Source organism: Anser anser, assembly GCF_964211835.1.
Source record: "Anser anser genome assembly, chromosome: 1".
Classification (NCBI taxonomy): domain Eukaryota; kingdom Metazoa; phylum Chordata; class Aves; order Anseriformes; family Anatidae; genus Anser; species Anser anser.
Window position 1 is genome coordinate 3,866,259 of NC_139720.1, and position 22,559 is coordinate 3,888,817.

At 47.0% G+C, this 22,559-nt stretch overlaps 1 protein-coding gene across 9 annotated transcripts; it reads left to right on the plus strand.

The window, feature by feature from the left end:
* Positions 1–7,886: 7,886 nt before the first annotated feature.
* On the plus strand, positions 7,887–21,779 carry LOC310897249 (endonuclease domain-containing 1 protein-like). Of its 9 annotated transcripts, none has more exons than XM_083830654.1 (4): positions 7,887–8,060; positions 14,483–14,534; positions 17,964–18,290; positions 20,004–21,776. In XM_083830654.1, exons 1-4 carry the CDS (start codon positions 8,035–8,037, stop codon positions 20,547–20,549), a joined length of 951 nt encoding a protein of 316 aa, XP_083686780.1. In that variant the 5' UTR covers positions 7,887–8,034; the 3' UTR covers positions 20,550–21,776. The 9 variants fall into 9 exon arrangements, with proteins under 9 accessions (XP_083686780.1, XP_083686777.1, XP_083686782.1 ...); XM_083830651.1 differs by lacking the exon at positions 7,887–8,060 and adding an exon at positions 8,097–14,014 and having other exon boundaries at positions 14,452–14,534; positions 20,004–21,777; XM_083830656.1 differs by lacking the exon at positions 7,887–8,060 and adding an exon at positions 8,100–14,014 and having other exon boundaries at positions 14,439–14,534; positions 20,004–21,772.
* The last annotated feature ends 780 nt before the right edge of the window (positions 21,780–22,559 follow it).

The following is a 22,559-nucleotide window of genomic DNA, read 5'->3' on the forward strand; positions in this document are numbered from 1 at the left end:
TTGAGCTGGAAATCACTGGCAGGGGTTACCTATGCCCTTTTTAACATTTTGGAAACATTTTGGTCAGAAGCATATCAGGTGTTCTTGACTCAGGCAGCTGAGGTGTCTCACACCGTCAGGGCATGGTTTCATTAGTTACTAATTTTCAGGGCAACTGAGCAATTTTTGAGTTTGTAACTTGGTGGTGAGAGGGAAAAGTCCCCCCAGAACTGAGGCATTTCATCTCAGGCATGAAATAAACATCAAGTGGGGGTAGCAGTGCATGATGAAGTGGAAAATTTACCTGATATGTCCTGTAGGCTCCACTACCACGCATGCCTGGTAAGACAATTTGTCGTTTTGTAGCGGAACATGGTAGCATTGTAGAAAATGTAGCAGAACTATATTTTTTTTTTAACCACACAGTGTGTAATCCATCATAGTTCCTTGATCCTTTTCGGAAGGAATGAGAGCAAAGTAGTTGTTCCTAATCTGTGAATACACCAAGGATAATTCTTGCTTCACTGCAGGAATTTGTACTTACCCTTAATGAATTTCAAGGGTGTTCTTTTGCTTGTTTCCCAGAATATTTCTCTATTTTGTTCTGATAACCTTGAATATTAGTCCTACTCCCCCATGTCCCTAACCTCCTTTCCAGCTTGAAGCAATCTAGGAATTTAATAAGGAAATGGTCTCCAACTTCCGAGCTACCTTGAGTAAGACCTTGGACAGACTTTGTGGAAGCCCATGGCTGTGTTTTTCCACTCTGATGTGGACCAGCTCCCTGGGAGCACTCTCCAGCGCTTCCCACACCGACCCCAGTGCATTGTACCAGCCTCTTGTCTCAGTCAATGCCATGGGAGACAGGATCCAAAGTCCTTGTGATGAGAAGAGATTTGAAGTCTACCGCCTCTCCCTTACCCGCAAGGTCTGTTACCAGGTCTCAAGAGAAAATCAGACTGGTTTGAGAAAATCTGGTCTTGACAAACCCCCGTCTCCTGTTACTTTTCAGAGGCTTGCAGAGTTGTTCTGGAGCGAAATGAACTTCAGCCTCCTACTCTATAATTTCCAGGATCCATCTTTTCCTCTGAATCATTTTTTTAAAAGATATGCGTGACTATTCCAATTTCTTATCTGAGAGCATCTTCTCATCCTGCTCAAGCTTCCCAAAACAACTTCTAATGTTATTTTTAAGCATCCAGGAAGAGCCCCTGAGACCCAGACAAACTGAAGGTGTCTGCAGCTTCGTAGGTGTCACCCATCAATAACCTCCCCTCCACACTGAGCAGCAGGTTAAAGTTCCTCCTGGTCATATTATGTTGGTAAGCATACGTAAGAAGGGATTTGCCACTGCCCCAGATCTGTTTTGTTTTATGATCCGGGCTTTCTGGTTTAGTCCCAGCGCACTCCTTGTATTCTCTGAGGGTCGTCTTTTGGAGGCTGACCTACCTTCTACTTTGTGTGCCGCCTCCTGAGGCTGAGGTCAATGAACGCCTTGAGGTTTACCCTGCCTATAATGATGCTTTTTTCCTTTACTTTGGAACACTCTGTGCTTGTGATCGCATTATCATTTATTTAAAATTGAGAAAGGAGTCAAGCACATGGGCTAACGCACTTTCAGCTATAAGCAACTGCAAATCTGAGGCTCAAAACTCTTCCAAAGCAGACACTTTTTAAAGAACAAGAATAATGGTTATTAATAAAATCATTCGGTAAGGGAAAGAACAGAGTTTGGGACCTAAAAGAAAGAGTCAATTTGTGTATTATTTCCCCTGTGGCCTGTCTTGTATAAAGAATCTTTTCAATTAGGAAACTGTGGAGTTGCCTCGAGTTGCGGCCTGTTGCACAGGAAAGCTGACCACCTCCTCCTTTCAGTGCCGATGCACTGAGCATTAAATCAACCTTTCAGCAATTGCCATAACAAAGGCTTTTAGGATTTACAATAGGAAAAAAAAAATCCCAGCAGCAAGGGCAGCCAATGCAGTTAGGTAATTCAGGTAGGCATGCATTGCCCAGGCATGCAGTGGAGCCTACAATAAGTAAATTTCCGTGAGGGTTTGGGACGGGCAGATGCCAGGAAGGGTAATATACCTTATGCTGAACCTTTCTGGAGGCTGGTGATGGACTAGGAGTCCTTTCCAGGTCCATCTGTTGTGCTTTTTGGTGCACTCCGAGTGTTTTGTGTTGGCTGGATCGAGGGAGGGTGGCCGAGGCTGAGGATTTAGGATTTTACAACGGTCCTGGTGGAAGTCGCTGTCAAAGCTGAGACCGGAGCTCAGAAATGCTGGCTCCTGCTCTGCAGCCGGCGGGGTTTATTTTGTAACGAGGGAGACAAGTCAAAGGAGGACCAGGTCTGACATTTCTCAGAATTTCCCCTGTGCTTGCAAGTTCAGCGAGCGCCATCATGTTTTGCCAGCGAAACCCAGTTACAGTTCAGCTCTTGCTGACTTCTGCAGCACGGTTCAAAGATAAAGAACTTTTCTGCGTTGGGGTAAGGATCCGAACTGTCTCGCTGTGCTCGTGCTGGTCCCCAACTTGAAACCAAGGTGCTGCAGCACCGGTAACTGCTGTGTACGTGGAAGTGTCACACCACTTCCTACGCCAGATAGCGGGGCGCTACCTAGCACAGGCTGCAAACCACTCATTTCCTGCGCTGACACCCCAGCAGAAGGTTGCTTCTCCTAAAAGGATGACTGAAAAACATCCCGGCCTTGCTTCCCCTCTTGCACAGCAAGGCAGAGAAACCGCAGCTCCTGGGGAAAGCCCCGTCCCCGGCAAGACGTCTGAGCGTGCACGGGGAGGGATGTTCTCCTTCCCCGCTGTGACGTCCTCGGAGTGCCCTGGGTGGGATGGAGTGAGAGACATGTTAAAACTGCTTGGTTCAGGGAAAGTAAAACCTGTTTGGTGGCTGATGTAGCTTGTTGAGGGTCTTAGGCTTTCAGGCTGGGAAGCTGGGACTTTCGGGATGGCTTTGGGTCAATAACATGACAGGAAACAGAGATGTCCTGAGTCTGTGTGTGCTTTGCCTTTGCACATCACCACGCACAAGGCAGATAAAGGAATTCTCCTCCCTGCCCTTGTTTTTCCCCCTGTTTTATCAATAGTGCTACCTAACCTTATTGCAATAATTAAATATAAAAATACTAATTGCAGTGTTTGTAAACTTGCATGGAGAATCATCTTCTACAAGAAAGTCAACTCATGGCCGGTGGAGAAACCAATAAAGCTATCAGTTTTTACCTGCCATTCGTAAGTGTTATTTACTTTTCTTCAGGGACAGATTGTTCCTGCAGGCCAATTTGCTTGGATGACTGAGAATAAACAGCATGCAGCCTTTTAAAGGCTACTTATAGGAGCTGCCTGAATGCATGCTGGATGAAAATAATTCAGAGCAAGGAAGAGTAGACTCAGAGTAAAAAATACCTTTAAGTCCATTCCTCTATTAGCTCTTCTGAATGTTTGAGTGATTTCCAAGAGCAAAATAAGAGTTCAATAATGTGGCATGACACGCAGAGAAAGAATCTCGTATGAACAGGAGACTTCGTGTTATAAGCACTGACAAATAATATCCAAATAGCTGTAGGGCACCTGTGATCTTTAGGAGAGATCAACTCTGTAATGGAATAATCGGGCTGAGCAGTTGCCCTAGGTTACAATAAAGAGGGGTGTTACCTGTTTTAATCCTGCAGAAGAATTATGGTTTGAAAGGTTCGTATTAAATAAATGCATAGAGTTTAATGACGAGCTTGTGCCACTAACCACAACACGTTTTCCCAATGAAGCATCCATCAGTGTCCACGGGGAATATTCAGGAGTCAGTACAAAAATAGTATGAAAAGAACGAGCGTGGTGTTTCCTGTAGCTCACCTCCCAGGATACGGTTTGGGGGCTGATGGTAACAGCCCTGCATTTATCAGAAACTTGCCTCACCACCGAGAAAACTGAAAAGTATCAGCCGGTGCATTTTGTGCTGATTCCTGTGATTTAGGTCTGCGGCTGACTTAAAAACAAGAACCAGGCCATAGAGACCTAGCTTTAAAACCAGTATTTTCTGCCTTCTGATTGCTCCAGCCCTACCCGCATTGCCCTGAATTTTGGTCTTGTTTTGAATATGCCTTTCTCACAATGCCCATAGTCATCTGAAGGCCTTTGCCTTTTGACATTTGAGGCTGGATGTGGCTCGAGCTGACTCCTTCCCCCCTACCTCATTTGGGTGCTGTAGCACTCTGTAGTCACGGCTAGTTTTACAACGCACAGAGACTTCTAGGTTTTGCAAACAGATGTAGGAGTTATTATATATATATATATTATATATATGTTATATATATATAAAGGAGAAAAGAAAGAGATGTAGGTGGCAAATTTCAGGTCAACCTCCTCCTTTATCATCCCATGGGGTCAGCATCTACACACCGAGTGTGAGACTCATGGATCTGGCTCCTGCTGAAACTCCACCTCACAGCCTGCAAAACCCAGGCAAGAAGCAAAAAGATCCTCATGGAAAGACTGAGGTTGGAAGGGAGCTCTGGATGCGATGAATGCTAGATCAAGCTGCTCAAAGCCATTTCCATCACAGGTTTTATGGTGTCTACAAGTGTTGACATTGGATGGTTGGTAGAAGCCCACCGCTTTGCATCCAGTACCTCCACCACGAGGCTGGTGTGCTTCTGATTTAGGGTTCCTCACTCCCAAACACTGCTGGTGGCATTCGCTCTTCCTTCACCCGGATGAGTCTATATCCAAAATTGATTCGGTTGAGTCTATACTCAAACTGGTGAGTCTACCCAGTTGAGTCTATGCTCAAACTGGTGAATCTGCTGTTTTTACTGGGGCATCCTCGAGATCCAGTGAGGGCAATGAGGTGTGGTCCAGCTCTGAACACTAAACATGCAGAAACACCTAAAACAACCTCCATGACTTTATTACTGATCATATCTCCCTCTTGTCAGCCAGTCTGGGTTTTAGATGCATCACCTAGCAAACAGTTTTGCTGGGCTGGTTTCCTCGCTGGTGCCAGCAGGCACCTCTTTTGCTTTTCAAGAGCAAACCAGCCTCTGGTTAGACCCATTTGGTGGGCTCCAGTTTGGCTGCATCAACTCAGTCCTGCTCCCACGCAAAGCTAACCTCTTTAGCTACCTTTTCTGCCCTGGCAAAAACACCCTGATGAGAGACAGGCCCAGGCAGTTGGTCCTCAGTGTGGATTTCGTGTTCCAGGGAAGCAGCTTTATCTCGGGAAAGGCATCAAAGAGCCAGCTGAGGTGAGGTCTGAGCTGGCTGCATGCAGGTTTCTGTATTCCCGTGCTGGGTTCATGTCTGCCTCTGTTTGGGGAAAATCTTTGCTCATCACTGAAGAATTCGCCTGCTGCTGCGGCTCATTTTCTCACCCTGCTTGACTTAGACCTGCCAGCCCTTGGTGCTCCCATTCCTCTCTCCTACTTGGACAGATGGGTGATGCCCATTTCTAACACTTTCAAAACCGTGTCGATGCAGAAAACCACAAAACAAAGGAAATGCTGACTTTAGCTTACCGCAGTTGATGACTCACCGTATCTTGTTGACATAGTCCTGGAAATACCCATTTCAAATTCCCCAACTTGCTTATTATGGACACAGGTATATATTTATAGTAAACTCATTCTCCTCATGCATATGGAGAAAATAAGCATCGAAAGCTGCATCCACAGGGTGAAAACCCAGGATTTTCTCAAGGACCCTATGGTCAATAACCCTGGACACAAAAGAAGTGTTGTTGGTCCTCTTGGGACCTGCTCATCCCTCTGAGGCCATCCATTTGGGTTGAAAGCTACGGGATAAGGATGCATCACAAGGGCAAGAGTCAGCCTAAAGCAGGCATTAGCTGACTCTTGACTCTTGCTGGGTTAGCTCGTGGTCTAGCAGGAGGTCTGACTCAGAGCAGGAACACGAGTCACCTGCACAAACAGCTCTCGGCTTCGCTTCTCAAGCACCCCGAATTTGCATCCAGCCCATAGCTAGGTTAGCACGTGCTCATCTGCATGCGAGGTGATTTTCTGGTGCTAACAGCAAGTTTGGGGCTTGAGTAACATGCAGAGCACCACTCTAAGCCCAACCCTGCCAACAATATCAAAAAAAAAAAATTCTCTCTGGTCCTCACCTTCTGCTGGCTTCTCAACCACATCAAACAACTGGATCTAAGAACATGAAGACTGAACTGCATGAAGAGCATCCTTCCCTCCTGTTCCTGGCCACACCGATTCTGTTTCTGTTGTGTTTGCAAGAGAGCATCCTTCAGATGGATGACGCAGAAGAGATGCTGCAAGTGCAGCATGTCCTCCTAGGAGGTTACAAAGCTTCCCATTTCCTCGTTCCCCTGAAATTCCTGCTGGATTGCCATGCCAACATCATGAAAAGGAATGAGGAGGGGCAGTTTGAGGGCTGTCCCTAAGGAAAGGGCTTTGGCAAAGGATAAATTTTGTATTTTTATATTATGCTTTGGCAAGGTAAGTAATACAAAATAGCCATCAGGTATGTAAACATGGGACTCATCTCATGTAATCTTAGGGGTGTAAATCGGAGACTGTCACCCTCAGATCCTTTATGGCCACTGGAGAGAAATAAGTTCTTCACCTGCCAGGCATGAACTGTGCCTTGGAAATGTGCATTCATCTCCTGCTGACTCTGAGGGAGTGATGAGGACTGGCTCTTCAGCAGGACGAATCCTGCCCAGCAAGCAGCAGAGGTCCGGAAGTGAGTTTGGGAGTCTGAGTCACGTCGGTGGGTGAGCTGGAAGAGGGCTGTTGCAATTGTTCTCTTCTGCCAGCCTGGCTTTGGGGTCAGCTTCCTGTGATTGCGGCACGGTTAGAAAATGTTCCTGGTGAGGACTGGAGTCCTGGTTATTTTCCTCGTCCACACACCACGACGCAGCACTGGGTCTGTGTTATCTGAGCTCTGGCTCTGTGTTCCCACCGGTCCCCAACTTGTGTTCTGGGCTCGGGTTTTAAGCAGCAGGTAGTGGTGAGCAGGTTTTGTGAAAATCAGATGTAGTCACAAATATCTAAGTGAAATGCCATTGGAAAACATTAACATCATACATCAAGGCAATTAAAATCAAAGGGTCTCCTGCCATATACGCCTAGCGTAGGTGGTTGGCTCATGCTCCCTGTCCAGCGTAAGAAAACCATAACCCCCCAGCTGGGAATGGCAAGCTGTTTGCTTTGTTAAGCTTAGATCCTACCTCAAAGCTCGTAAATACATTGAACCAAGTCCTAAACCCAACCTCCTAATGGCAATTTAGCACTTACTGCCCCGTGGTTTTATCACCTTCCCATAAGCTAAGTGTTAAGTCTGAATCCTTTTATCCCAGACACATTTAAGAATCAATGAGCATGAGCACTGAGCAAGATTTATGAATGAAGGAGCTGTTTGCTCAAAAGTCTGGATTTTCAGCAATGGCAAGAAAGTCACAAAAAAAAAGACAAAATGACAAAATATGGAATTAAGATAGTATCCTTATCAGGAATAAGGTCTCTCCTGGCAGCTTCAGCATCTCCAAGGGCTTTCTTTTAGCCCTTAGCAGAAATCGATGCCTGCGTTGCAGTGGGATTTACGACCCTCCTACGAGGCATCATCTTCACATCTTTTCTGACTTTTCCAGAGGTGAAGTGTTTATAGGGACATCTGGCCCTTCCTCCTGTGCCACCTCCATGGACTTTGGAGGATGCCAGGTCCAGCAGGGACAACCCAAGGCACGACCCCGATCATGGGACTGCTCTTTCTAATTAGCGATGCTCTGACATATATCCGCCCCGACGAACAGCCTGATTTCCATACAGGGTGAGCCAGCAGCCGGACTGGAAATCTCCTTGGCGCACCTGCTCATTAACCTCAGCATAATTAACGTGCAGCAACACGGGCTGTTTATTGCACAGGGGGCCGGCCTGGGGCTCCCGAGCGGTGGAAGCACAGCTCTGGGTTGGTGCAGAGACCATGGGATATCATCAAAATCGCCTTCTGGGACAAAATGAGCTGACGGGGTCTCATCCATGCTCCAGGGGACTCTGAGCACTGGATCTGGGAATGGGCCCTCCCCTGGGCTCTGCGAGGTATGTACGTGGTGACGTGTTGTGGCTTTGGGCTGTGGGAAGACCTTAAGGTACAACTCTCAGGAGTGGGCTATTTGGTCATCTACTGCCTTGTTATAATTTTCCAGATGTGTGCTTTAGGGTGGGAGAAGATGGGAGCCAAATCTACCATAGGATCATGGAAATGTTATTTGAAACATTGGCTGGAGGTCTCCAATTCTCGAAGCAGAAACGCTGCCAGTTCTAGAGGGGCTTGGTCATGGTTTCATCCAGCTAAGCCTTGTGTCATCTCCGTGTTCATTACCTGTCATTTCCCAACAGCCTGGGGCAGCCCTGTGCTACCTTCCTAGAGACATTTTTTTTCTATCCTGCACCTCCGAAGCCACCATCTGTGGCTGCTGCCCTTCGCTATCGTGTCTGGCTCTACAACAAGGAGCTTGATGTCCTTCTCTCTGGAGCTGCCCCTCTAAGGAGCTGTAGGCAGCCATCTCCAGCAAACCCAAATCCCTCAGCCTCTCCTAAGACGCGTGCCCCAAGCCTCTGACTACCTTGGTGGCATATCTCAGGGCAGCTTCAGTCCTGCCACATCCCAGCAGGATTTGGGAGTCCACCTACGTTGTGAGTTCTGGGCCCTAGATGTAACATATTCCAGGAAGACAAGTCAACGGAGGCTTAATAAGCAGGTTGTATTAATAAGTAAAGTGTTTTTTTTTTTAATTATTTTTTATTTTTTGGGAAAATATCTTTTTCGTAAAAAAGTGTATCTGTATGAAACCACAGCCTGGTTCAGTTTCCAGAAGGAGCAACCTGTCCATGAACTCAAAGTACAATTCTGAGTGCTGCTATAGCTCACGGATAAGAGCGTGGTGGGAAGAAGGAAATCCCACAGAAATGCTTTAACACCTCGGGACTTCCAGGTTACCTGAGGAACAACTGCAGGCTGTGAGATACTCCCCAGTTCAATCTACCACCCCAGCACACTTGTTTTTTCTTTTTTGGCACGGGCATCATCTCAGGGCTGCTGCTTTTCTCCGGGTAAGATTGCACCTTGCTGGAGGTGAGCGACCCACGGGTCAAAGCCCAGAGCAGGGGGGACAGGATGTGCTCCAAGCTTGCAGGGAAAGTGAGAAGGTTTGCTCACCGAAGCTTGCTAAACTTGACAGCTGTTTAATTTTAATCGCCTTGACGGGCTGCAGTAAAGGCTGTGGTTAACTATTTTAGGTACAGCAGGGAAGCCGCAGTGCTGGCAGGTTGAATGAGGCAAGGCTGTTGTGGGAGAAACAATAAGAAAGGGGTCTCCTGAGGCCCTAAAAATGCAAGAGGCAAGATCCCAGATCTGTCTAGTCTTCCCCTTTTGTGCTGTTTTCCATGACCCAGGCCATGAGAGGAGACAGGGCTAGCAAGGAGGGATCTGAGCCTCCTGACCTGAACACATTGTGGTCACTGGCAGAGGTTCAGCATTTCCCCATCGATTCAGTGCTTGCCATTTTCAATGCAGCAGCCTAAAATCAGCAGGGAAGCAGCCTCCTCACCCTGAGTCACGGGGCTGAGTTTTTCGAACTTTGAGCCAATTAAATTTTTTTTTTTTCCGTGGGGAAACCCATGAACCTGACATAACCTGGGCTGCATCTGCAACCACTTGTAGTCTGCACAAGGTGTGAAGATGCAGAAGTTTTTATCCTACGGTGAAAAAGCTCAGCTTCTTCCTGGGCACATAGGAAGGAGCTGCCTTGAATCCTGGAGCCCTAACCCCAGTGATGATTGGACTTGGCCTGCGATGCTTTCGCAGATATGGGCACTGCACCCCAAAACCACAGGCACCAAGAGAGGGGGTGGACCAATTGCACAAGACTTCAAGTATGTAAAAGCCAGACATCTGTGATGGAGCTATCTGCTCACACTGCGTTTATACTCAACACAGAAATAAGCACGTTAATTTGAACTATTTTACACAGTTTTACATTGCCTAATTTGGGCTGCGTGCATCTCTCTGGAGATGCCATTTTTTTCTCTATTGACTAAAAAGGACAGGTTTGTAAATGTGTTTTTCAAATGCCTGGATTAGGATGAACCCCATAGAGAGAGATTTTGGCGATGAATATCTCTTATTATTTTATATAAGATTATTTTAAGATTTCCATGTGTCATAAAACAGGTATAAGGACATCATTCTTATTTTCCTTCTACATCAATATCACATCTCTGCTTTTGCCATCTGCATTTTACCTCTGCTCCCAGGCAAATATCCTGCCCCCTCTTCGCCCAGCAACACCCAACCCGCAGAAATAGCGGGGTGTTTGCCTGGGGCATGGGGTTTCGGTGGCTGCTCAGCCCTCCCCAGTGGCCCCTCTGCTGCTGCAGGAGAATCAGAAAGTGAAAGCCAACGGATTGATTTTTGGTCTCCAAAAGCTGAACAAAACTGAAAGAGCGAAAGCAAACCACAGGCAACCTGCCAGCTGGCTGAGCGTCTGCAGCGGGGCGATGCGCTGTCGGTGACGCAGAGGAGACCCCGCTGCCACCGGGACCGTGGTGCTCGGTCTGATGGAGTTCACATGCCTAAAGCAACTCCAGGTAACCCAAATCTGGGTTACAACATAAATCATGTGCTAGGTCATCATGATAAGCTGGAATACGTTCAAAATGCTTCTTGATCCTTATGGGGCCGCATTTGTCTCCGAAACACAAGACTGGCCCAAAGTCAGCATTTAAGATGTTGCATAAAAAAATAGCTCAGGGTAAACCATTTAAAACTAGGCACCGGTTCTAGTGATGAATTAGGCAGCTTCGTTTGTCTTTTACATCCTTACCTCTCTGCCTAATTTTCCTCATAAGAGTGATACTTTTTGCACGGCCCTGGACAAGGGTTGTGCCGTGTCCCTTGGTGCAAAGGCTGGCCCCAGGTTGCCCACGCTCCCCTTGTGCCCTGCTCACATCAGCAGGGCACTTCCCACAACCTGAGGTCTCTGAGGGTTGTCCAGCGTCCAGGCATCTTCAGGCCCTGCCTGTGGCCAGGGGATGGTAGGATCTTTGCTGCCCTCTAAGGAGAACAGACCAGAACAACACAGCTCACGTCCGAGCAGCATTTTTCTCCCTTGCGTTGGGATTTATCGTGCCCCTGTGGCTTCTGCTGCTGTGATTTGCTCCTTCCTGAGCATCTGCGCTGCTCGAGCTACCTGGTAGCTCTGTGTCTCCTCACTTGCTTCTTCCATGGGGAAAGAAGAGTCAAAAAAAAGGCTTTGGTGGCATCTCTTATTTATTTATTTTTTCAGAAGAAATAGTGCCCTCCTCTGTTTGACTCTGCTGGTTTTAAATCCTCTCCTTCTGGCCCTGCAGTCACAAGAGGTGTTTGTATTTCTCCTCATATGGACTCCTATAGCAGAAGTCTATAACATCTCCTAGAAAGGAAACATAAGTAAATATTTAAAAAAAGAAATACAAAAAAATACAAAATCCTTGTGGAGAAGCCAGGTCTGGACACCCACACACTTTCCCTAGAAAAAATACTGCAAACACTGTTTCTTTTCAACCATGACATGGAAAAAATATTCAAAGTACTTCATGTACAGATCTCCAGGCTCCCAAGGAAAAATCCCACATGACCAGGAGAAGACTGGAGGATCTAATAGGCTGTTTTTCATCTCTTTAAGAGCTGAAGAAGTGAAGGCTTGTCTTGCAGGACAAACCCCCTGGAAGCTGGCCTGCAGGAGGGGGCGTGCAACATCGCTCACACCTCCTCCCCATCCAGAAAGTGTGCAGCTCTGGATACCGTGCAACCATTGTCTATACTGACATGGAAGGCAGGACAATGCCAGCTGTTAAGCATTAGAGCACAATTTTTATAAACATCAGTGAAATGCAAAAACATGACATAATAGGCCTTGGGAATAGGGTGTGAGGTCCGTGGCTTCTTCTGGTTATTTCACCAACTGGCTGTTACAGTATTCTTTGAGAGTCATCTATATTTCAGCCGCAGCACTTTTTTTTTTTTTTTTTTGACGAACTCTGGAAAAAATTTCCCAATTAAATAAAATTATGGACATGTGGAGGAGTCCAACTTCATTCCCACTGGTCACTAATCTGGGCTCGTTGCCCTTCGTCTCCAACAGCAAAATGCCCACATAACAATCCTGCATAGGTCCACCTCTAGGGTGACCCTAGATTAGCTTTTGTTGGTATCAGCTGCATGGAAAAACATTCTTTCTTCCAAGACTGTCTCGTTACAAATTGCTCTGCGTGGGATTTCACCACCAGGCCTTCTGAGAACTTGAACCATGTTTCCACTGCATTTTTGATTTCACAGCTGGGTCCTGATTGCATCACCTTAGCTGATATCTGCTTTGCCTACTTCTTGTTTTGCTGTGAATATTTTAAGTCCTTTTTGAAGAAAAGGAAACTTGATGTTGGCTGCCTGTTTTCTTCCTTTCTCTGCATGTAGTGGCTTCTTTTGAGCAGTCATAACTTGCCATTTTACTGTGTTAAAAGCAGAGGACCAGTGAGCATTGCCAGGACCCCAGCCATCAACATCTTGCAATTCTTCTTCAGAGGTGTCCGTCAGGTGCTGTTTTAAACTTGATTTCCCAAATCCCTTTGCTCCAACGCTGCGAGACTACAACCTGCCCTTGGTGGTCCTGCTTGAGCAGGGGGCTTGGACCAGACAACCTCCGGAGGTGCCTCCCAACCTCAGCCAAGCTGTGATTCTGTGATTTTCTTCCAGTGGCCAAGCTCTGGCATTGCCATGACATCAGACTCCACAGCTTTTGTCAAGCCCCTTTCTGGTCCAGGTCCCAGACTCTGATGCTCCCCATTTACAGAAGGTGGTGGTTGGTCATCGTCATCAACAATCTTCAGTCCCATTTCCCCCACTGATGTAGGAAACCAGCATCTTTCCTTCAGCTGTCCTTTGAGAGACCATGGGAGTCAACTCTTGTCATTCCCTCTGATTTCGGAGGCGTGCAGCATCTGCATCCATCCCCCCAGACCCCTTTTATCAACTCTTGGTGGAAGAACCCTTGTCTCCACCAAGCCTCTGCTCTGTGCAGGTTGGGGTGCTGCTTGAACACGGGCTCAGCAGTGGTATAAAGCAGCAAGCAGAGCAATATGCAATTCTCTCCATACTTACTCTCCCTGGAAGGGGCAATTTGGGTATCAGCTGTGTCGTAAACAGGCGATTTGGATCTGATAAGCACTGTGCTAAAGGAGAAGGTGCTTGTGGTTCATGTATTGGTGCAGACATAGGAGAGGACCTGTCCAGTGAGATATAATATTAAAATGCTCTTGCTGCATCTAGAAAATGTAAATGAGTAAAGAATGGGACAGTATATGCCCCCAAAATCTATAGGACGATGTTGGCAAGTGCTGTTACAAAGTCTTTACAGTCAGGGAAGGGAAAATGCCATGTTAACTGTATTCTGAGAGGCTGTAGAAGAGCAAAGCACCTGTGTGTGCTCAGACAGGCCGTGCCATCTAATGACCCCAAAGGCCGTCTGCTGAGAACAGAGCCCCACGGGAAATGAGGAAATGGAGAGGGAAGTCACCAGACACAGCTGTCTGTCTGTGACACGTGACACCAGTCAGCAAACTTGGGAGAAACTCTGAGGAAATAGCAAATTGCACTTGTTGTCCCATTTCTGGGCAGGCATGAGCAAATCTCCCTGGAATAATAATGTTTTTCAGTAAGCTTCACTTTTTATAAAAAGGGGCAGATTTATGACGGGGCTGTACTGGGTCTGGCTGGGATGTTAACTTTCCCTGCAGCAGCCCACACAGTGCCGTGCTCTGCACTTGGAGCTAGAATAGCAGTGGTATCACACCAGCGTTGTGTCTGCTGCTGAGCAGTGCTGGCACAGCACCAGGACTCTCTCTAACGCTCCTAGGGGGTGGGCAAAAAAGTGAGAAAGGAACATCACCAGGGCAGCTGACCTAAACCAACCAAAAGGATATTCCATACCGTATGGTGTCACACTCAGCAATAAAAGGTGAGAAAAAGGAAGAAGAGGGGAGGGGTGGGCTCTCGTTGCCCAAACGTCTGTCTTCCCAAACACCGGCTACATGCGTTGAGGCCCTGCTTCAAGGACATGGTCAAGCATCGCTCATTTGTGGAAAGTAGAGAGTAATTTCTTTCCTCTGCACTTCCACACAGCCTTTACTTGTTTTGTTTTGTTTTGTTTTGTTTTTTCCCTTTCCCCCTCCCTTTTCCCCTTTCCCTTTTTTCCCTTTAGTTAAATTATTTAATTAATAATAATATTTCCTTAATAATTATTTTTCCCTTTAATTAAATTTTCCTTCTCTCAACCCGTGAGTTGTTCTTTCCTTTACTTCTTCCCCTCCTCTTCTGAGGAGGGGGAGAGAGAGAGTGGTTGTGGTGGAGTTCAGCTGCCTAGCAAGGTAACACCACCACAGGTATTTATTGCAGTGGGACTCACGACATGTCGCTGTTTCTCAAGGGGGAAGAACAAGGTGACAGTTCAGCTGCTGCTCCTGAGATACTGCTTCAAGGTAAGTCCTGTTCCTTCCTCACCGCTGACTGCCATATTTCTTTTAATTTTTTTCCTTAAGCTTCAGAATAAATGCATCGGACAAAGGGTGGGCTGCAGTTACTGAGATCTAAGCTCCTCTGTAGGAGAAAATTAGAATTTATACGTGTATATTTGGCAGAGCTTTACTGTTTTATATTACAGAGGGCAAGGGGAGGAGGACTGGCCCAGGGAAGAACTCAAGCATAGAAAAGTAGACAGTAAAGATCTGGAGAATACGGGTGAGGTACTTAAAAGACACAGAGATTGGAGGAAGGTGGAAATTTGTCACCGTGTGAGCTAAACCTTGGTCTTTGAGGAAATAATGAAATGAGGTGGGATCTGGGGAAAAAAATAAAAATTAAAAAATCTAAACTAAACTAAACAAAACACTTTTGGTGATGCTCAGAACAAAACCTTGAAGAAGGAATGTTATTCCCAAAGGGAATGAGCCAACCCCCTCCCAACTGGCACTGCCAGAAGCTGATCCCCTGGATCCTGTTAGAGCTGCAGACCTTGCTGGAGCTGGCACAGTGTCACCCATCTGGAAAAGGCACCAAAGCCTGGTGGGACACCCGGAAGAGGTTTTGCCTCTGCAACTCACCTGCTGCCCCAGCCAAATATTGGAACTGATCTAGGATACCTTGGGGAAAAAATACAGGGAGGAAGCCTTGGGAATAGATGCACAAGAAGGTACCCAATGGTTAACTGAGATGGTTAATTGTAGGAAAACAGATTCCAGTGTGTTCTTTTTTTAAATTTTTCATCTTGATGATGACCATCATCATGCTATCATCATCACTATAGTATTTATTAATACTATTATTAATTAGTTCCCAAAGACGGGGTTATCACATGTTTTTTGTGAATTTTCACAAGCCCTGAGGACGTTTTGTGCACTGGAACGAAACAGCACGAGCCAGGCTGAACAGGACATATCTTTTCAGCTAACCTAGCCGGCTCCATCAGGACTTCAGCAATAATGCTAAAATTATCTCCCAGAGCTGTTGGACCAAGGCTGTAGGAGATGCATTGAAGATATTGGGTGCAAAGTCCGCTCCTGACCTGAGGGTGGCTGGAGCAGCCAGGTGCTCCTTTACACCTGATCTGGGAGCATTCCTTATCTTCGAATTACCGCTGGCCGATTACAGCATGTACCAAGCAGATGGGAGCTGGCTTTGTGTTCGTACCCTCTTTCTCATGCAACTTCAGGAAAAAGTAGGTTCAAGACCTTATTTTGGCCCACAGACAGAGTATGGCTCATGGCCATAGGAAAGGCTCGATTCAAGGCTATCAGAAATGCCATAAAACACCTTGTATAATAAACCCGTAAGTTTCAGTTGCCAAGTCACCTGGAAAATTCACACCAAACAGTTAAACGAGAGGAGGGAGCTTATTCTGCCCATGACCTTGAAAAAGGCCTCTGGAAAAACACATTTGCAACACTGGTCCTGGGTCCACCCCAGGGCAACTTCACTCTAAATCCTGATCAAAAAAATCCAGTAAAACAGAATTATTGCCAAATTTCCTTTCCTGGAGATCGTATAAAAACCACCCCCCAGCCACAGCCAGTTTCAGACTGTAGCAGGGGCATCTGAAAATCCTCTACTGCTTTGGGGTTGCAAGCAGAATCACGTGAATAAACAAATTTATGTGCTGCTCTTTCACACGGTAGGTTGGTTTCTATATATCTGAAATGAAATCAGTTTTGTGTGTGTATATATATATATATAAAGCTCGTGGATGGGGTGATGCAATAGAGGCAACTTCTCTGCCTGAGATGGGTCAGCTACTGTCATGCTCTAGAGGGTACTGGAATGAATCACCTCTTGTGGTTCACTCGTAGTTTTCATCTTGCTGTCACCACGTTCCTGGTCAAGTGTTAGTAAAGAGATAAAGGACCTGATGCCTTGTGTCAGACCAAGGGTATCTCCACCTCAGTCTCCTGAACCCAATGGAAATTAATACAGGAGGGTCAGGGAAAATAACACGAAAAGGGCAATGTGCTAGGTGACTTTCCCAGCCTCCAGCAGTCCTCAGCTCAGACACTTCCCCAGCCAAAGGTGGGCTTTGTGTTTTAGAGGCAACGGCAGCTTTCCCTCCCGTGAATCTTTTCAGCTGCTTCTCCTATCAGCCTTATTTCAAATGCTAATTATTTTAAAACCACTCAGTTGAACGTCTAGCAATGAAAATGGAAATATCACAGCTATCCCAAAGCCTGTGTGCAGCTGAAAGAAGATAAAGCATCCTGCATCGCAGGAAAATTTGGAGCAGTTTTCTTCAAACAGAAAGATCTTGCTGACTGCCAACAATCACGTCAACACCTGAGAAAGATGAAATAAGACTATTTCTGGACAAGAAATAGAAATTCCTGTGCCAGCTCCTTTTGCAGTACAGGAAAAATAACCAGCAAAGCTGAAGATGTGAATCAGTAGAAATTTTTTGCAATTATGGGAAGAGCTGCCCCTCAATATCAGCATTGCTACACTTCCTGCTACCATCCTCTCGGTCCGTCTCTGCATCCAAATGTCTAAGCTAATTTTCGGGGGCTGGACTGCCCACACACACAAGGAGGATGCATATTGCCCAATGTCAGCTGCCTGAGAGCCAGGACCCCAGGCTGGACTATTCGGGGTTATACATCTGATTCAAGGGGGGATTAATCCTGCCGTGAGCACATCAAAGCCGTTTGGGTAGAGCATGTGCCCAGCTGAGGTCCTGTGCTGCAGAAAGGCCCCTGGAACAGAAGGGAGCAAGATGCTATTGTGACATGGGGTTTTCCAGCCTGGGTTGCTTCTTTTATTTTTTTTATTTTTATTTTTTCCAATGCCAATGCAAAAAAACGAATGAACAAAACCAACCAACCAATAATAAATACATAAAAAGACCCAAAGTGCTGAGATTCAGGACTCTGATTCGGGACTCAGCCTTCCCACTGAGCTCTTGGCCAAATGGGTCAGCTGGAAGGAAGGTCCCTGTCCCAGCACCATGCCTCGGGGCAGATGCTGCTGTCTGCTGAGCTTGGACCTTCCTGCGTGCCCCCGTGATCCAACGGGGCTCCAGCAGCTGACCTGTGGAGATGCTTACATTACCAGCTTGGCCAAATAGTTTTCTCCAAGCAGCAGTGTTAGTTTTGCAAAAAAAAAACTTTGCTGTGTGAGCTGATGAGACATGGGGTTTGGATCACTCCTCAGAGGGGCTGAAATCTCCTGCTGTTGCCCCATCGAGGCATTGAAACCTATCCTAGATTCCACCCGTATTCCCTTCCTGATTTTTCTGTATCCAAGAGGGGAGAAAATGTTCTCTCCCTGATCTTTCAAAGGTGTCCTCTCTGCCAAACATGTCCCACGAGGACAAAAATGACTCCAGGTTTAACGAGCTTTCTCTTATCTTGTCTGCATTTGACCTCTAGGTGAGCAAGAGCCCATCCCTCGAAGTCCTCCCCGCGATGCCGCCGCTGCTGCTGATTCTGCTGCAGATCTCCTCCAGCTGCCTTTGGCTGGGACGCGGCGAGGTGGTGACGTCCTTTGAAAGCTCATGCCCGCAGTTTTTCTTCCGGGAAACCCCCCCGAATGACGCCCTGGAGCCAGAGAACCCAGCCTGGATCTGCCAGCGCTACAAGAACCAGTATTACTTTGCCACCCTGTACGACAGGAGCAGGCGCATTCCCGTGTACTCTGCTTACTTGTACCAGCCTGGGCCTGGCACAAGGCCTAAAACATGGCTGGTTGAGCCCCAGGTGAGTGTCCTTTCTTACCGCACATCAACCTCTGCTCATGAAAAGCCGGCCCGTAAATGGACCCACTGGATGGGATTCATCTCATCTGTCCCCTCGCCGTGCAGTTCCTCTGACGAATTTGAGATGTCATCAGGAGATTGAGATGAGTCATGCCCTAAAAATGCCCATTTTTCGGCATTGAGCTTAGGGGAGCATAAAGTCAAATTACCTGATATCACATTGTGTAATGCACCCCCTTTCCTGTCCTATGCTGGGGTGGGGAACCAAATCACGGCAAAGAGATGGCCAACAGCAGCTAAATTTGGTAGGCTGCACCACTGGAGAATGTAGGTGAGAATGAGCCATAGAAGAAGGCCATGTGTCCTGTTCCCGAGGAAGTCCTAAAAGTTTTCGTAAATATGAAAATAAAGGTGTTACAGTTAGGAAAATCAAAAGAAAAAAAAAAAGGCATTTGCATTTGTTGGCCATAGGAACTCAAGCAATTAATTTGGTATGATGCCACTGTCCATATACAGAGGGGATAAATTTTTCTCTTTTCATCCTGGAGCACCAGCCCAGGCCATCTGCAAAATCTGTGATTTGGCTAACTTTCTACAAAGGCCTTTTTGCAGCGTGGTGCCCTTTGGTATTTGGGTTGCCCAGCTCTCTTTGGGAATTATGAGCTGCCTTAAGAGGCTGATCATTGCCAACTTACTTTCAGTGATGCTACAGAAGGAAAACATTTGTGTTCCCTGGCACGGCTCAGCTCTGAGAAACGTTATTAGCGCAGTGGTACCAGATATCACTTGCACTGAGGTTTTTGCTTAATTATTAGAGCAAAAAGCTTCATCCTTGTAATGAGCTGTAGCCCTCCCTGGGAAACCCCACCTCTAGGATTGGTTTCCCAACCCATTTCCCTGGGCATGGGGTTAGAGGAGGCAAACACTAGTGTTTGAGAAGTGTGGTATGCCTGATGCATACACATGCTTCTTCCCAAGTGGGGAGCAAAATCAGAGCAGATCAGTGGAGGCTGACTCCTCCTCACCTCCCCCCGGGAGTCCCATGGGCTTTCCTCATCCTCTTCCTGTCCTGTCCATCTGCAAGGACTCCCCAAGAGACCTAAGCCTTAAATAGGACATCTGTGCTCTTGTTTTCCCCAAGCCTGTAAAACACGAGGGTGTTGACAGATTGGACTAAAAAAAAAAAAGGCATGAAAATCATAGAGACAGAGAAAAACTGCTGTGGAAATGGGGCTGGATGGAGCAAAGGCTAGAGCTGGTGACAGGGTGATTAGATGCAGGTGATGAAGGTTGGATGTGATTAATGGGGGTGGCAGGAGCTGGGGAGAGCCCCGGGGCAGCTGTGGGTTTAGGAGATGGGAGGAAAAGGAACCAGATGTGTCACAAATGTGTCTCGCCAAAGTCACCTCTCAAACGTGAGAGAATGGAAATCACTCGCTGCCTCATCATCTGCCCACGCTCCTGCTGCCGGCTGGATTTCAAAGGTCACAAGTCAGATCAAGTGCAGCTACGTTTTGAGCTTTATTTTATTTTAATCTCTTGTATTTGTCGAGGAGGGGTAGCTTTGAGATTTCTCTTTGGTTAGTGAGTTTTCATATGCCGAGATGACAAGAAAACACACGAGTGTTCGGCACTCAGAGGCTCGTGCTCCAAGGAAACCTGCTCTTTTATTCCCATCCCCATTGCTAACACATTTTTCTCTTTACCTTTCAAGCTGATGGGCTTAAGTTATCCCAAAACGATGGAAAAAGAATGGACCCTCTTGAATTATTTCAACGTCACTTTAGAGCAGCTTGGCAAGAGCCAGGCTGTCCTCCAGGACTACAAGAACCTGACGGGCTTGAACCGGGGCCACTTGAACCCCAGTGGCCACCACCCCGACTCCGTCAGCAGGACAGCTACCTTCAGCCTCACCAACATAGTCCCCCAGGATGAGAAACTCAACGGCGGCGCCTGGAACAACTATGAGCAGCAAACCATGATGAGGAGGACGCAGGACTGCAATGCCACCTACGTCGTGGTGGGCGCTGTGCCCGGGAACAACTACATCGCCAAGGGTAGGGTCAACAAACCCAGCCACATCTGGTCGAGCGCCTGCTGTGAGGTGGACAACAACCACAGAAAGTCTTGGGCAGTCATTGCTGAGAATGACAAGAACGAGGTCCATCTCCTCACGCTGGGGGAGCTGGAGGAGGTGTTGACCGAGCTCTACGGGAGGGAGCAGGTTTTTCTCTTTGATAGCGACTGTCCCCGGGAATGAGCCTCCTTGCACCTCCTGGGTGTAAAAGGGAGCCACTAGCAGCACCGTGTGCACTTTGTGCCATTCATCCTTCTTTTTCTAGCTCTGTTTATTGGAGCATCTTCTCTCAAAAAAAAAGGAAGGAAGAGGCCAGCAGAGCCCCCGCCTGGTTTGCTTTCCTACTTTGCTGCCCACCCTTGCAATGAATCTTCATGGAAGGGTCCCTGGAAGCTCTGGAGGGGCAATCTGAATAAAAGCCCATGGGCAAGGAAATTGGAGCTTGTCACTAAGACTAGAGAGGGTATTTTATTTTGTTTTTCCCTTTTTCTACATGCCCATATGCAGACTGTATTTCCTTCCCCTCTTCATTTGGTATGATTGATAGCATGCTGCTGTCTTCTCCCTTGCCTTCTTGGGAAAGATCTCAGGATAGGGTGGCTCAGGTAGCCCAGAGAGGTTGTGGAGTCTTCAGCTCTGGGGATATTCAAAATCCAGCTGGACATGGTCCTGGACAAGCTGCCCTATCTGAACTATCTCTACTTGAGCAGGGGTTTGGGCTAGAGGATCTCCAGAGGTCCCTTCCAACCTCAGCCATTCAACGATGCTGTGGTTCATTCTGGAACAAGCAAAGAGCCCAAGGAATGCTGACAGTCTGTAAGGATTATCCTATTGACACAGCCAGGGACAACAGAAATGGACAGAGGAAGAGAGGAAGGTGGAAAGAAGGAAGGTGAAAAGAAAGAAGGCAACTTAGCATAGGAGGAACATCCCAGCTCTCTTGAGGTCTGCAATGAGGTAAAACAAGGAGAAGGAAGGAAATAACCTACATCGAATCACTAGGCTCCCTAACCCTGAGCTTACATGAAGACCATGCTTATGTAAATTTCCTAGCAGATTTTTTGTTTGCTTGCTTTTGGACCCTGTATCTTGAGAACAAGTGCTGAGGTAACAGGCAACCAGGCTCAAGGAGCAAATATACAGCAGACTTTGACCAATCAAAGATAAATTTCGGCAATGTGCTGGTGGGATAACTTCATTTTCTGCTTTACTTCTGAACCTTTTCCACAGATTTATATGTAATTGATTTTTTTTTCCATTGTAAGACCTGTTCATTGATATAAAAAGTCAATATATGGCATACAATTTAGCTTCTGAGTAGTTCACAATACGAATTATTTTCTCCAGTGCTGGATCTTAGGGTCACCTTATATGTAAACTAGAAGTTACTTCCCACTGAAATTTCCACTCCTGGTATTGCCCTGGTGCATAAGGCTTCCTTGCCAAAGGCAGGCTGTCCAAATCCAATCTGAAGATGCCATAACACTTATGGAAGTGCTACCATCAGAGTCCTGCTACTTTTCCCATGAACTTGCACACGTGGGGTGGATCATGGTGTCATCATGGTGGATCATTCTCCATGCGTGCTGGGCCTCAGAGCTCTGGTTGCAGAGGAAATCAGCTCAGCTGCATAAATAGGGGCATCCTGGGCCAGCTGCAATGCCTTGAGGTTTACGGTAGGGCTGGCTGATCTGCTGCGGGGTCCTGGGGACACCTGCACCCACCCGGGCCAGCAGTCAGGATGGGTGTGGGTCCTCAAGAGTGTCTCCAGAGGCTCTGGACACCTGAGTGCAGGCAATCAGGTCTGGCCCCAGACCTCTGCGCAGTGCCAAGTAGCATCATGGACATCTGCTTCTGTCATCTCTGGCTGCCTTACCAAGAGCAGCAATAATAATAACTCAACTTGCAATAACTTAAGCAGCAATAACAACTCACTTTTTGCTAGCTGTGTTGCTCAGTGAGGTAGGAGAGTATCTGTGGAGGACAAAGTCAGGAGGAAAGTCAGGAGGAAAGCCACACTCATATTTTCCCCTTTCCTGATAGTCCCGTGTGGTCCCAGGTCCCCTGCCCGAATATTTCAAATCATTAGAAACCACTGATGGGGTGAAACTGCCGCTGCTATTTCAGGTTGAGGGAGCCCAGCAGCCCCCTCTGCGGTTACTCATGGGCCTCCTCTGACTCTTTCACCCCACC

Excerpts from the sequence above, each read along its gene's own strand:
- LOC310897249 (XM_083830650.1), top strand. The coding sequence starts at position 14,114 with ATGGTCAAGCATCGCTCATTTGTGGAAA. Across the intron at positions 14,142-14,451 it reads GCATCGCTCATTTGTGGAAA|TGGGACTCACGACATGTCGC; the intron begins GTAGAGAGTAAT and ends TATTTATTGCAG. Across the intron at positions 14,535-17,963 it reads TCCTGAGATACTGCTTCAAG|GTGAGCAAGAGCCCATCCCT; the intron begins GTAAGTCCTGTT and ends TTTGACCTCTAG.